The sequence below is a fragment of the Octopus sinensis genome, linkage group LG2, assembly GCF_006345805.1.
Source record: "Octopus sinensis linkage group LG2, ASM634580v1, whole genome shotgun sequence".
Classification (NCBI taxonomy): Eukaryota; Metazoa; Mollusca; class Cephalopoda; order Octopoda; family Octopodidae; genus Octopus; species Octopus sinensis.
In genome coordinates, this window is record NC_042998.1 from 17,870,305 (window position 1) to 17,886,905 (window position 16,601).

Below are 16,601 nucleotides of genomic sequence, written 5' to 3' on the forward strand. Positions count from 1 at the left end.
CGTAACGGCAGACGAAATACGGCTACGCATTTCGCCCGGTGTGCTAACGTTTCTGCCAGCGGCAACAAGAATCTCCGAACAAATAAAAATAATAATTTATTTTCGCCGAAATAAGCATCTCATCTCTGGACATCGGTAGCCTGGACGCCTTGGGGATGGAAGCAGCAGAGTCGGTTTAAATCACAATTGTGAAGGTATTCTTCACATATTCGCCTAAGTCGTATTCGTCTTCACACGGAGCTTGTCTGGGCTGCGTCTAGCTCGGTTGGCGGCAGGCGCGAAGAGGGAGAATACTGGTCAAGCGTAGCTGCTGCTGATGACTGCGTTTGCGCATAAGGGACTTCCGACAGGCCCTCCGGAAGACTAATCCTTGCGCATGTGTGGATGAAAATCCCAAGATGGTGTCTTACTACACATGCATCACATAATTTTTTCAACATTTCAAGTTATATTTTTTTAGATACATTTGTGGTGTACGTCTGTATGCATATGTGCACGACCACCACTTCTTTTTTTTTCACAAATTCCGATATATATTTCTTTACTACCCACAAGGGGCTAAACACAGAGGGGACAAACAAGGACAGACAAAGGGATTAAGTCGATTTCATCGACTCCAGTGCGTAACTGGTACTTAATTTATCGACCCTGAAAGGATGAAAGGCAAAGTCGATCTCGGCGGAATTTGAACTCAGAACGTAACGGCAGACGAAATACGGCTACGCATTTCGCCAAGCGTGCTAACGTTTCTGCCAGCTCGCCGCCTTAGAAATTCCGATATAATTGTATCTACTCCATCTGATAGGTATTTGTACAAAATTTCATTTACAAATATTAATATTTAAGAAATTTTGGAGTAAAGGAAGTCCGTGAGTGGGCAGTTATGTCCTTTTAAAACTGAAAAGACGTGTCTGAAAATTAAAAGTCGGTATGGTCACGGATCGACTGCTTTTGACAATGTATCTGCATCAGATATTATACTGAGCAAAAAATAGTTATGCATCACCGCTGCAAGCTACGACAGAACTAGAGATTTGTTTACTGTTTCGTTAGATGCGTGTTTTCATCTCTCTATATATAAAGGCGGCGTGCTGGCAGACTCGTTAGCGCGCCGGGCGAAATGCTTAGCGGTATTTCGTCTGTCGTTACGTTCTGAGTTCAAATTCCGCCGAGGTCGACATGGCCTTTCATCTTTTCGGGGTCGATAAATAAAGTACCAGTTTCGCACTGGGGTCGATATAATCGACTTAATCCCTTTGTCTGTCCTTGTTTGTCCCCTCTATGTTTAGCCCCTTGTGGGCAATAAAGAAGTATATATATAAACGGCAAAATGTCTGTGTGTGTGTGTGCGTGTGTGTGTCCTTTATACAAATCCACAATTTTTCAGTTGGAGGGCATGCACTTTCTATGGTCATTCAAAACCGTCCAAGGGTGGTCGTGCACATCTTTACATTTCCCCAGTCACTCCGCAAAGCCATTAAAAAGAATTCAATAAACCGGCCCCTTATGTTTCAGGTAACAAAAGTCTTTAATACAAGGGACGTAACTCACTCCAGCAGTTTAATCTAAAGATATTAAACCATAGCAAGGGAAATAACTCTTTAAAACTCTGCATTTCCTCCCCTTTGTTATGTATCACACCATACGTGCAAGCATTTTTGATTTGAGAAATGCAGGGAATAATTAACGAGTTAGACCAAGTGAATGATAAGAGAGAGGGATTTTCATGAAAGACAAATATGCTTGACTAGCACTAGACCCGGCAACGCCGGGTCATAGTGCTAGTTTAAATATAAATGTCTAAAATTCACCGGGATCCAGTTCGAAAGGAGCTATGTGGTCTTCAACAGTTTAATGTTTCGCACACCGGGATAAAAGGCCAATCAAATGAAGTGCTGAGAGTTGAGTAAATATTAAACTTTAGCAGATCATTTCTTGGCGTACAGTAGTAAGGACGGTATTATTTTTCGGCGTGCTGGCAGAATCGTTAGCACGCCGGGCGAATTGCTTAGCAGTATTTTGTCTGCCGTTACGTTCTGAGTTCAAATTCCGCCGAGGTCGACTTTGCCTTTCATCCTTTCGGGGTCGATAAATTAAGTACCTGTTACGCACTGGGGACGGTGTAATCGGCTTAATCCGTTTGTCTGTCCTTGTTTGTCCCCTTTGTGTTTAGCCCCTTGTGGGTAGTAAAGAAATAGGTATTATTTTCCGTTTATTACTCTCACTTCTTTCAGTCATTTGACTGTGGCCATGCTGGAGCACCGCCTTTAGTCGAGGAAATCGACTCTAGGACTTACTCTTTGTAAGCCTAGTACTTATTCTATCAGTATTTTTTTGCCGAACCGCTAAGTTACGAGGACGTAAACACACCAGCATCGGTTGCTAAGCGATGTTGGGGGAACACACACAGACACACAAACACACACACACACACACACACATATATATATATGCATATATACGACGGGCATCTTTCAGTTTCCCTCAACCAAATCTACTCACAAGGCTTTGGTCGGCCCGAGGCTATAGTAGAAGACACTTACCCAAGGTGCCACGTATTGGGAGTGAACCCGGAACCATGTGGTTCGTAAGCAAGCTACTTTATTTCAGAAATTTTGCCATAAAGGCACGATACTGAGTAGCTTGCGGGCTGGACAAATACATTGATGAGGTGAATGATGATAAAGAGAAAACAAAAAAAAAAAAAACGCCCGTTGATCCTTTGCTTCTCTAAGCAAGCTACTTTATTTCATAAAATTTGTCATCATAGAAAGTACAAAGATTGTGTAGTTTTGCGGGCTGGACAAACGCATTAATGAATGAAAATGAAATAAAATGAATAAATGAGAGGCGAAACCCAACACCCACCGATTGGATTTTTCTCGAAAACATATTTTCTGTTTTTCAAAAATCATTATGAGGTTTCAAACCTCTTTCAAGAAGGAGGCACTAAAGCCTCTTACTTAACATGTTTTTTTAAACACACAATTGAGATTATAAACCACTACAAATATTAGGCTGTCCCAAAAGTTCGTAAACACTTGCGAAATTTGAATTTTTACTCGCCAAGTACTAACAAAAACAACAAAAATTATTCCTCAAAATAAAGACCATTATTTTCCAAGACTTTCTACGAACTTTTGGGACAACCTTATAATAAAATAAGATGAGGTTTCAAAACCCCTAACGAGGCAAGCAACTTACCATACAGCCACTCCTACGCCTATGTTATTTAATATGGCAATCTGTGGACAATTGCATCGTTGATCAAAGGTTTTTTTCACAATGGAGGGGGACCTGTAACTCAGTGAACTTTGTTCGAAAGCATCCCTTTACGGCAATGATTTATTCTTTGCGGACACATGACGTAAATACGCACACACACACACACACACACAACACACGCACATGCACACACAACAGCAGCATATTTCGCCCAGAAGATATTAGATAATTTAAATTTATGACAAAAGACATTGGCCTCAGATACCGCTGTAGGAGATGGAAATAGTAACCACATGACTGTATGCGAAGCCAACATCTTACCACAAAACCATATGAGGCTCTGTATCAGGCAAGGTCAACCCTTATCAAGAAATGGGCAGCATTAGGCATGGCTCAATATCAGTCGGGGCTCACTATTAAAAGAAGTGAAGGTAATTCTTTCGTTACACATTCCACTCAGAAGATCTCGCAGGTCGCATTTTACCTATGATAAGATAGAATAAAAGCAAACGTCTCAATACGTACGGTGTCGTTTATACGACACTACTCAAGTACAGAGATCCCGTTGCATCTACGTAACGATATCAAGTGGTGGGGGTAATCTAATTTTACCAAAACTACTGTTAATGATGTAAGGGGCGCCACAATATCGTCTGTTTCCACAAAATATCGTCTGTTTTTAATCTGATGTTTTGACAGTGCATACTCGCTAGGCTTTGGTTAGGGTTAGGTTTGGATTAGTTTTAGGGTTAGGGTTACGCAGAAAATGGGTGGTGTACGTATTCTTCACCTCCGCCAGTTTGGGTTAGTTTTTAGTTTCGACTTACACAAGGGTCGCTTATGTGAAGTCACTGTAGTTTTGGTAAAACTAGCTTACCTCCTCTTTGGATGCGTCGGGATCTCTGTATTTACGTAGTACCTATTTCTTTACTTATCCGCAAGGGGATAAACACAGAAGAGACAAACAAGGACATACAAACAGATTAATTCGATTATATCGACTCCAGTGTGTAACTGGTACTCATTTAATCGACCCCGAAAGGATGAAAGGCAAAGTCGACCTCGGCGGAATTTGAACTCAGAATATAGCGGCAGACGAAATACTGCTAATTTCGCCCGGCGTGCTAACGTTTCTGCCAGCTCGCCGCCTTAGTAGTACCGTTTATACATTAGCATAACATTTGATATTGCATAGCTTCTGAGACAACTGTTACTTATCTATACTGAAAAAAAAAAAAATACATCACATGATCTTTATCGGAAAGCGCAGGCGTGGCTGTGTAGTAAGAAGTTTGCTTTCGGGTTCAGTCCTACTGCATGGCACCTTGGGCAAAAACGTCCTCTACTTTAGCTCCAGGCTGACCAATGACTTGTGAATGGATTTGAAAGAAGGAAACAGCTTGGGAAGCCTGTCGCGTGTCTGTGTGTCTGTGTGTGAGCGCGCTCGCGCGTATCATCCTGTTCGTATTTGTCCCTCACTACTGCTTGTCATGTTTACATCCCCGTAACTTAGCGGTTCGGCAAATTACAAGTATAAGACTGATAGTAAAAGTACTAGGTTTTATTTTTTTTTTAAATACCGTGGTCGATTTGTTCGACTAAATCTGTAAAGGCGGTGCCCCAGTATGGCCGCAAACTAAGGACTGAAACAAGTAAAAAATAGAAGATTAAAGGCAAAGGAGTGGCTGTGTGGTAAGTAGCTTGCTTACCAACCACATGGTTCCGGGTTCAGTCCCACTGCGTGGCATCTTGGGCAAGTGACTTCTACTATAGCCTAGGGCCGACCAAAGCCTTGTGAGTGGATTTGGTAGACGGAAACTGAAAGAAGCCCGTCTTATATATGTATATATATATATATATATATACTTTGATACTTTGATACTTTGATAGGTTTCGGCCATTATTGGCCCAGGCCATGTCTAACTTAATAGCACCACCTGGTGCTATATATATATATATATATTATATATATATATATATAATATATATATATATATTATATGTAGAAAAATACAAACTGGAACAAGAAGACGATACAAAAAACACGGACGGGACATTCGAAGCCTTCAATCTTCAGTCAAGAACCGGATCATCCTCGCAATTTCGGCTGATTATATGTATGTATGTATGTATGTGTGTGTATATGTTTGTGTCTGTGTTTGTTCCCCAACATCGCTTGACAACCGATGCTGGTGTGTTTACGTCCCCGTAACTTAGCGGTTCGGCAAAAGAGACCGATGGAATAAGTACTAGGCTTACAAATAATAAGTCCCGGGGTCGATTTGCCCGATCGACTAAAGGCGGTGCTCCAGCATGGCCGCAGTCAAATGACTGAAACAAGTAAAAAGAAAGAAAGAATTTTGGGAAAGTCAGTCTTTCGACAATTCACTTACCTTCATCAACATCTTCCGACCAATCGCCATCGTAATCTGCATTGTTGTATTCCCAAGAGTTATCGTCAGAATCAAATTGATTATTTTCACCGTCTTCGCTATCGTAATAATAGGAATAATAATAATGATAATCTGTTTCGTCTGTATGTTTTTTAGCCATATCAGAATCTCCTTGAACGGGGTCTTTAATTTCAGTATCGTTGTCATTCGTATAATTAGATTGCTGTAGTATAGTATTCTCAGTTCCACCCGAAGATAAGTTCACTATTCTGTTAACGCTTTTCATCCAAGTACTACTCAACGTCGGTTCGTCTGTTGTTGTTGTTATTGTTGATGTTGTTGTTGGTGTTCTTGGTGTTGTTGTTGTTCTAACAATGAGACGATGCAAAATATGTGTACGGTTTTTTCTTGAGGGAAATTTTCGAACAACGATTTTGTTCTGTCTTCTGTTCTTTGCATTAAGATCGTTTTTCTTTGTTGTCGATATCTCTTTTTTCGAACAATCATCAGCAGGAGAATTCTGCCACACGCACGAACGAGTCGACAGAGAATATACAGTACGATAAGGACAGGCTGGCATTGAGATACGCTTTCCGTGAAGACATGCGTAATATTTCGAACAGTTATTTTCATCTCGAACCCAAGACGAACCAGTGGTTGGACACTGGGCAAATGTTATTGGACAAAAGGTAATAAACACCATTATAAGTACGTACAGGTAGCACTTGAGACTAAAACAATTTACAGCTGACATGTCTAACATATCTGGAAATTAAAAACCATAGAAATTTTAAATAGAAAGTTAGAAATAGTTGAGTAATGGTGATATAACGATGATAGGGAAATTGAGAAAAAAACGTCTGGTTTGATAATTTTTCTCTTTGTTGTTTGCTTTCTCTAAATTTACTTTTATCTACGAGAATCCAAAGCATGATACAGAGTAGAACAATTTTCCAAATGCCAATCTATCTCTTTGCATTGCAACCAGTTTTCTCTAGTCAGTATATGTGCTTCAACGACATTTCTCTCTCTTTCTCTCTCTCTCTCCCTGTCTAACTCTATACATACATACTTACTAACTATATACATACATACTTTATGTATGTATGTATGTATGTATGTATGTATGTACAATTTAAAAATAGGATAAATTCTTCATAAGAATTTATCAAGTAGTTAGCGTGAAAAACCTCATAAGAGAAAAATCCCCATCAATTTCTTCTTTTAAATTTATTTATTTTTAATATGTAGAGGGCACTATTACACATCGAAGCCTCACGCTACGAGGGGCTCTTAAATTCAATATATTATATATGTATGTATGTATGTATGTATGTATGTATGTATGTATGTATGTATGTATGTATGTATGGATGGATGTATGTACGTATGTATGTATGGATGAGACTGAAAACTGAGAGATAGACAGTTTGTCTACTTATGCCTTTTCATATCTGTATAATCTGTATATCTGTTTTTCCATCTACCTACGTATTAATGAAACTTGCATGTAACAACATATTACTTCATGTATATTTAATGAAAGGTCAGTCCTGTTTTATCTTTTGTATCTATCTGTCTTTCTGACTTCCTTTTTCTCTCGCCATATAATTCAATAAATATTGTTTTGTATAAGTGTGTATAATATATGATATAATACAATATAATAATATACTACAGTGTTATGCATATGATTATATACATATATCTCTTATGATAAAAGGCAGATTTTCTCTGCCTGTGACTGTTTCTTTTTAATACAATTGTACAATATAGAATTTCTTCAATTGTATCATATAAAAGGCGGCGAGCTGGCAGAAACGTTAGCACGCCGGGCGAAATGCATAGCCGTATTTCGTCTGTCGTTACGTTCCAAGTTCAAATTCCGCCGAGGTCGACTTTGTCTTTCATCCTTTCGGGGTCGATGTAATCGACTTAATCCCTCTGTCTGTCCTTCTGTCCCTCTGTGTTTGGCCCCTTGTGGGTAGTAAAGAAAAATATATACATATGTATCATATACCTAAGTACGGTGGTGAATGGCAGAATCGTTAGCGCACTGTACATTTCTCCTGCACTACGTTTCGAGTTCGCGCACTGGACATTTCTTCTGCATTACGTTTCGAGTTCAAACACCGCCGAGGCTAACTTCAGGGTCGATAAAAACACTGCAATTGATGTATTCGACTTCACCTTAAATTTGCTGGTCGTGTGACAAAATTAGTAAAAGATTATATCGCTATACCCATTTGTAATTTGTAATTAATTAATCAATTATCCATACAGTGAGATCCAGCTTAATTAGAGATCTTCATATAACGAGCATCGAATAACAAATGTATCCGGTGCTGACGAAGCACATCAATCTGATATCATGAAAGAAAGCGGTCTATCGTTAAACTAACGCGGTAAATCTCCATTTATAAATAAAATTATGTCACTTCAAGCTCACCCCACCCTCACCCCACATACACACCTTTGCTGCAATAGCTTCCTATGACTTCTCTGTTGCCCCGCCCTCCACACACACACCACACACACATTGCATATATATGAGAATATGTATATGTATATAAATATACGAACACATTAAAGCGTGTGTGTACGTGTATACATATATACAGAAACATATGCACACGTCACATAAGCATGCGTGATATATATATATATATATATATACCACACACACACACATATATATATATATATATATATATATAACGAGGCGCAATGGCCCAGTGATTAGGGCAGCAGACTTGCGGTCGTAGGATCGTGGTTTCGATTCCCAGACGGGCGTTGTGGGTGTTTATTGAGCGAAAATACCTAAAACCTCCACGAGGCTCCGGCAGGGGATGGCGATCCCTACTAGTACTCTTTCGCCACAATTTTCTCTCACACTTTTGTCTCTTGGCCTGCTCGTTAATCCAAACAAGAAAGCACAAAAAAAAACACAACAACGCGAGGACGTGGAACAAATATAGTATTATTGGACGCTCAGGAAAGAAGGAGGGTTTTAACGTTTCGAGCGGAGCTCTTCGTCGGGAAGATATGAGAAGGAAAGATCCAGAGAAGGGAAGACAGAGGGAAAAAAATCACCAACGCGGTCACATTTTGAATATATATATATACACACACACAAATATGTATGTGTGTGTATATAAGAGTTAAACTAATTAATTTGTAAAGACTTGTCCCTCATGTGTTGCCTTTTTGTGCTCATAGGCTTTTGTACATGCATACATACTGATACACAGACAGACAGACACGCACACACACACACACACAGAGAAATACACACACAAACACACACACATACAAACACATACACATGCACATAAACACACATACACACGCATACACACGCACGCACATATATACGACGATGCTATAACAGAAGATATTTGTCTTTGATGCCACGAAGTGAGACTGAACCTGAACCACGCTTTCCTTCAGCACACATACCTGTCTGCGTCCATTTAGATATATATATATATATATATATATATTATATATATGCACACATACACACACACACATTACTCACATATATGTATATATATATATATATATATATATATATAAATATAATACTCTCTCTCTCTTTTACTCTTTACTCTTTTACTCTTTTACTTGTTTCAGTCATTTGACTGCGACCATGCTGGAGCACCGCCTTTAGTCGAGCAAATCGACCCCGAGACTTATTCTTTGTAAGCTCAGTACTTATTCTATCGGTCTCTTTTGCCGAACCGCTAAGTGACGGGGACGTAAACACCCCAGCATCGGTCGTCAAGCAATGCTAGAGGGACAAACACAGACACACAATCATATACATACACATACATATACATATATACGACAGGCTTCTTTCAGTTTCCGTCTACCAAATCCACTAACAAGGCATTGGTCGGCCCGAGGCTATAGTAGAAGACACTTGCCCAAGATGCCACGCAGTGGGACTGAACCCAGAACCATGTGGTTGGTAGGTAAGCTACTTACCACACAGCCACTCCTGCGCCTACATATATATGTATATATATACATATATATATATACATATATGTATACATATATATACACATACACATATATACATAAATATATACACATATATACACATATATGCATATATCCATATATACATATATATATACATACACACACACATATATCTATATCTATATATCTATATCTATATATATATATATATATATATATATTAGATTAATAGATAGATAGATAGATAGATAGATAGATAGATCATACTATATTTATGTACACATATTATATATATATATATATATATATATAGATAGATAGATAGATAGATAGATAGATAGATAGATAGATATACATATATATATGTACACATATATATATATATATATATATATATACATATATATATGTACATATGTATATTGAGGGAGTGAGAGAGAGAAAGAGAAAGAGAGATGATGATAGATAGATAGACAGACAGACAGACAGATAGACAGACAGATAGTTAGGTAGATAGATGATGCATACATACATACACACATACGTGCATTCATCTAATATATTTTATATAAATGTATACCAATCTTTATCCATTCTATAGCTGTGTACACACACACACACATAAACACCTATGTATGTATATATTGTATTAATAAGAAACAGATAAAACAATTATGTTACGCTGCTGGTCTTTGACCCTTTTACTCTGTTCGTGTGTGAGTGTATATGTGTGTTTGCTCACTCACCTGATATACATATATATATATATATATTCACACACACAATACACTCACCTCTCACACACACACACACACAGAGAAGACTACTAAATATATTTCTATATCAGGCTTACATATGTGAACATACCATTTAAATTCTCTATGATACAGACGTCGGAATGTGCCTAGGTTAACTTATAAGAGCTACATCTCCACCGGGATTAAAATACGCTTCAAGAGAAACATCACGGTTATAAACAGAACCACGGTTGTTAATCATGTTTGGCAAAGAAACCTGTGTATTTTAACTTAACTTTGTTATATTGTAGTAAGAAAGAGCAACGTGACTACAAATGGAGACATTGGCCTTTGTAAGCGTGTCTTGTGAAAGCGGCTAATGTGATAGGTTATATGTCAGGTGGAGAGAACACCTTTGTGTCAAATGATGTTTACTCCATAATCTGTATTTATTTCGGTCTTCTTATGTATTCTTAATCACTGCTTATATACACCCATCTATAAATATGTTTGCGCTTACAAACAAGTTGTGTGTACACTCACATACATATATATATATAAGTATATATGTAAACGTATTTGTATATATATATGTATGTGTATGTAAACATATATCTATGTATATGTTTGTGTACATTTATGTATCTATGTATGTGTGTATATATTTGTGTATATATATCTATATATATTTATATGTATATATGTATATTTATACACACACATCTGTGTGTACGTCTGTATGTATGCATGTGTGTATATATTTGTGTGTACAAGTATGTATACATGTATATATCTGTGCATCTGTATATACGTCTGTGTATGTACATCTGTATCTACGCATGCGTGTGTGTGTATATATATATATAAATGTTTATATGCCTGAGTATATCTGCACGTATATATATATATACATATAGAAATATATGTGTGTGTATGCACATACATGTGTGTGTGTATACACATACATGTGTGTGTGTGTGCGTGCGTGTTTCAGTCATTCGAGTACGGCCATGCTAGAGCACCACCTCAAATGCTTTAGTTGAAGAAATCGACATCAGTTGTTATTTTTTTTAACGCTTGGTACTTATTCTATCGCTCTCTTTGGCCGAACCACTAAGTTACGGTGTTGTAAATACCGGTTGTCTAATAAGCACACAACACACAGAGTTATACATACACACACATATATACATGTGTGTGTATGTGTGTGCGCTTATAGTGAAGGTGCATGGCTCAGTATTTATAGCGTCGGGCTTACAATCGCGAGGTTATAAGTTCGATTCCTGAACCGTGCTGTGTGTTGTGTTCTTGAGCAAGGTACTTTATTTCACGCTGCTACAGTCCACTCAGCTATCGAAATGAGTTGCCACGCCACTAATGCCGAGCTGTATGGAGAGGGGAAACTGGTATGCATGAACGATTGCTGATCTTCCAAAAAGAACCTTACCCGGACTCAAAATTTTTTTCCACGAGAGTTCCGGACTCCATTAACAAACTCATACAGAGATCCCCTTGACCTTGTTGTCAAGTTAACAAATGTTGAAGGACTGTTTGAAAAGTATGAAAGGAAAGGTGTCAGCTCTCAGATTATGCCGAACAAGAACAACAAGCATGATTAAAAGAGAAAAGAAACATGGTCATTCCTTACCCAAGTGACCTTATCTTATCGCCCATCACTTGTTATGCGCCCATAAATTAGTTTGATAGTTGATCTCTGATTGGCTGTATGCAAATGAGTTCGTAACTGGGATCCGGAACTCTCGTGGGAAAAAATTTCTTGTGCAACAGAGCCCCTTTGTGACCGAAGGGTGTCTGATACGTATATGTTTATATATAGGGAGAATTCACACACACAAAAAAAAGACGAAGACAGGTGCTGTAGACAACAAACAGATGTATTAGTATAACGTTCAGGAAGTGAAAAAGTCTTTAACGTTTCGAGCCTACGCTCTTCCACAGAAAGGAACACAGAAAGAAACAAGGACAGAAAATAAAGAAATCATGTTTGATATATGTTTATATGTATCAAACCTATCTGCATCACAATCTCAATCTCAGCCCACCTAAATGCCTTTTATAGCAGCTCTTAACCCTGTGATTTTGAGGTTTAAGTTCAAATCATTCGAACACTACTACACGTTCTCTATAGTGAAAATTTCCATCTCTCACCTATTGACTGTATATATATGTGCGCGTGTGTGTGTGTTTGTGTGTGTGTGTGTGGTGTGAGAGAGAGAGAGAGAGAGAGAGATTGTATGTGTGCGTGTGTATGCACAGGTATGTCAAATACCACACAACGTAACTTCTTTATCGAAATTTTCTCCGTTGAACAAGAGCCAAAAGCCACTTTGCCTGAGATCAATAATTGTTCAACTGTTTATCATTTACATTATTTACATTTGACGGATATTTGTCTTCATCTTGTTTGTTGTTAACACAACTTTTCAGCTGATATACCCTCCAGCCTTCATCAGGTGTCTTGGGAAAATTTCGAACCTGGGTTCTCATTCCTAAAGTACTATTCGGGCATATGGCGAAGTGGTTGAGAGCGCAGGCTACTAACCCCAAGATTCCGAGTTCGATTCCAGGCGGTGATCTGAACAACCAAAACAACAACGACGACGAAGAGAAGAAGAAGAAGAAGAAGAAGAAGAAGAAGAAGAAGAAGAAGAGAAGAAGAAGAAGAAGAAGAAGAAGAAGAAGAAGAAGAAGAAAAGAAGAAGAAGAAGAGCGAAAAATATCTCAGGAATAAGAACTCAGGTTCGAAATTTCCCCAAGACACCTGATGAAGGCTGGAGGGTATATCAGCCGAAACGTTGTGTCAACAACAAACAAGATGAGGACAAATATCCGTCGAATGTAAATTATGTAAATAATGTACATAATTCCTCATCTCTTAAATATAAAACTGTAAGCATTGTCATGTTATCCATAAAGGCTTTTAGATGAAGCATTTAGTATCCATTTTCGAGTTCTAGTGGATCTGTATCGTGCGTGGCTACTTTCAAGATGACTTCCATTTCAAACACGAAAGTATTGAAGAAATTGTACAGCTTATTGCTATTCCAAATTCCACATTGATTAAGCCAGCCTATTATAGAAAATTCCATTGTGATGCCATGAAACAGCTTCGCTTGACCGTTTGTCAAATCATCGAGGCATTTTCTATACACCCACACATATCTAAGTTCATAGACATATACATCCAAGTATTTATTAGCCGTTATGTGTTTAGTTAGCATAATCTTTATAACAAAAAGAAATTCTCATTTCAGGGTCCTGATGTGTTCTGATCCAATGAGTTCAGCACTTTTGGAATGTAAACTCCTCCAGTTAGTTTCCAATGGTTGCATTGCAGATTTTTTAAAGTTCTTCCATTCTGATTTTATAATATTCTGAAGACAACTAAGAAGATTATAAGATTTCTTATTTAGCAGTCAGAATAATTTAGTTCTTTCTTTGATTCATTCAGTGGTGTTGATTTCTTATTAAGCATTTCCTCTGAGATGGTCAGTCACATCAATGTACGAATTTTAAGTGATACCTCATTCTGAGTGTCAGAATATATTTTCCTGAGTCGCTGTTCAACCTCATCGTTATCCAGTGCGAGTGTCTCTGATCTCAGGTGTTCGAATAGGGTCTACGCGAAGTCGAAGGTGTCTCTGAAGAAGTAATTTTGAGTCTACTTTATATACCTCTTTTTCGCTGAACCAGTTTCACTCGATGCATTGTCTTACGTTTTAAGTTGTTGTAAAGTTTCTCTATCTCTCGAATCTAAAAATATGATGCAACCTATACCTGTTTCGTGAGTTTATTTTCCTCCATTTTTTATCTCGCTCTCGTTGAAATTTGAATTTATAAAACGTTTCCATCTTGGAAATTTTAACAATTTTATTCCATAGGCATCCGGGATGCTTCAATGAAAATATCTCCGACTACGGATATGTTATATCCAGGGCGCTCTCTCCTCTCAGAACATCCACTTTGTGAACTATTTCTTCTAAACTCGTCCGGTTTCTTTTGCAATTGCGAACGTCAAGTTCTGTTTCTCGCTTTCAACATCAGAAGTCTATAAATTTCTCACCTAAACCCACAGCGTGGATGTCCTTGGCTCTTTACCTCTCCTCTTGACCTTTGTTTTCCGACGTCCTTTTTGTTAGAGCCGAGCACTACTGCTCATTGCTTAAAGACTTTATACACGAAATGGTAGGAAACGTTCCTGGCTTTAAAAGTATCACGAAAGGCTTAGCTGGAGGCTCAACTTTCCGGTGTTTTACAGGGCTTACAAAAACTGAAGGACCGTTTCAATAAGTGTATGAATCTGGGAGGGGAATATGTTAAGTAAAATCATAATTAACTGATCCCATTGTATTTTCTTTTACCCAAAGACAGGAATTTTCAGCAGCTCTTCGTAGATCTTTCTTCACCTTATAGAACTTCATGCTGCGACCCTTATAGAATATCCTTTCACACGCGCTCACACCCAAGTGCACGCGCACACATATACAAGCACATGCATGCGTACACACACACAGGTACGCACGCACACGTACATGCTCGCACACACACACACACACACACACACACACCACACACACACACAACACCACATCACACCACACCACACCACACTGCACCACACAGAATAGCTACCAAATGGCTATTCTAGTATTCATAACGCAAATAAAATTAATTTAAGAGATAAATCTATATTATATTGATTTTTTTTAGAACTGTCTAAAAATGATAAACTGAGGTCATTTTTCAAAATAACCGGTTTCATATTTATTTAACTGATATAATGTAAAAAAAAAACATATACATGTGGTAAAATCATTAAAAAATTTGACGCCTTGTAAGCGTAAAGGTTACAGCAACATGGTTATATTATATAATGAATTTTGCTATAATGAGTTTAATAAAGAGTGAACATTTATGAAACGAATAAAAACTGCATGATCGATTCTGTTTAACAATTAAGTATAATCCGTTCTGTTTCGGGTTGATATAATTTTCAAGTATAGAAATATTAAAATTACTAAGTCTCTCTAAAAGAGAACAGCGGCAGCGTTCCCGGAAAATAATAGTTATCGCCATACTAATATGGCATTCTTATAAAAATAAGAATAAAGCTGTCCGCTTATTAGCTCCATGCTAACTTAAGGCGATGGCCTCATGGAGCTAATAAGCGGACAGCTTTATTCTTATTTTTATAAGAATGCCATATTAGTATGGCGATAACTATTATTTTCCGGGAACGCTGCCGCTGTTCTCTTTTAGAGAGACTTAGTAATTTTAATATTTCTATTATTGAAAACAAGTGGATGTATTCCACCGAAACTAGGTAAATAAAACCATCGAACAGAGATTGTCGGAAGCGACACCTACTGGCTGGCTACGCTGCATTGAAAAGGGGCAATACCCCGAAACGCGTCTGTAGCTGCCGGTCAAGTAGTGTGGAGCGACTGACCTCCCTTGTTCGAAGGTTTTATGGATACAGTTTGTGTATCAAATAGCTAACTTAAGGCGATGGCCTCATGGAGCTAATAAGCGGACAGCTTTATTCTTATTTTTATAAGAATGCCATATTAGTATGGTGATAACTATAATTTTCAAGTGTTTTCCAAATATTTGCTGCAGTGTAGAAGTGTAGAGAGAAATAATACAAAGTCAGTAGATTATACAAAGTTGAAAAGAACATGCAAAAACTTCAATAAATATGTAGATTGCTTAAGTTTCTAGCCAGAAATTTCAAGCAAATGTCATCACTATGATAAATATTGTCAGATGTATTAAATCATTCTGCCACTTGCTGAATTAAGACATTATCACTTAACTATTTTCTGCGAGCTTTCATACATATTCTATTTCTGTCTTTCGTTTAAACATTTTATAAGATATTCATCGTGTGTACATTTCCTGTAACTTATTAATAATTGTTTTTAACAGATTTCATTATATAATATCTCAAATCATAACGTAAACTTTAGTTTAATAGCCTTATATCTTTAATATTTTCGCCTGATATATTCTTTACTTGACATGGCTATTTGATACGAATTTTGCTTCCTAGTACATGCTGTTGAGTTCAGTCTCACTGCCCGGGCTGATCAAAACCTCGTGGATTTGGTAGACAGAAACAGAAAGAAGACCACCATACGCATATATATATATATATATATATATATATATATATATATATATATATATATATATGCGCATGGTATGATGGTCTTCTTTCTGTTGGATAGGT

General features: G+C 37.6%; 1 protein-coding gene across 1 annotated transcript in view; it reads right to left on the reverse strand.

The window, feature by feature from the left end:
• LOC115222525 (transmembrane protease serine 7-like) overlaps positions 1 to 7,989 on the reverse strand; it is a 51,246-nt gene extending 43,257 nt beyond the window's left edge. The window contains exons 1-2 of the mRNA XM_029792782.2: positions 7,639 to 7,989; positions 5,619 to 6,383 (exon numbers count right to left, since the gene is read on the reverse strand). Coding sequence (XP_029648642.2) covers positions 5,619 to 6,381 — 763 coding nt within the window. The 5' untranslated portion in view covers positions 6,382 to 6,383; positions 7,639 to 7,989. The remainder of the gene's footprint in view (positions 1 to 5,618; positions 6,384 to 7,638) is intronic.
• Positions 7,990 to 16,601: the final 8,612 nt, after the last annotated feature.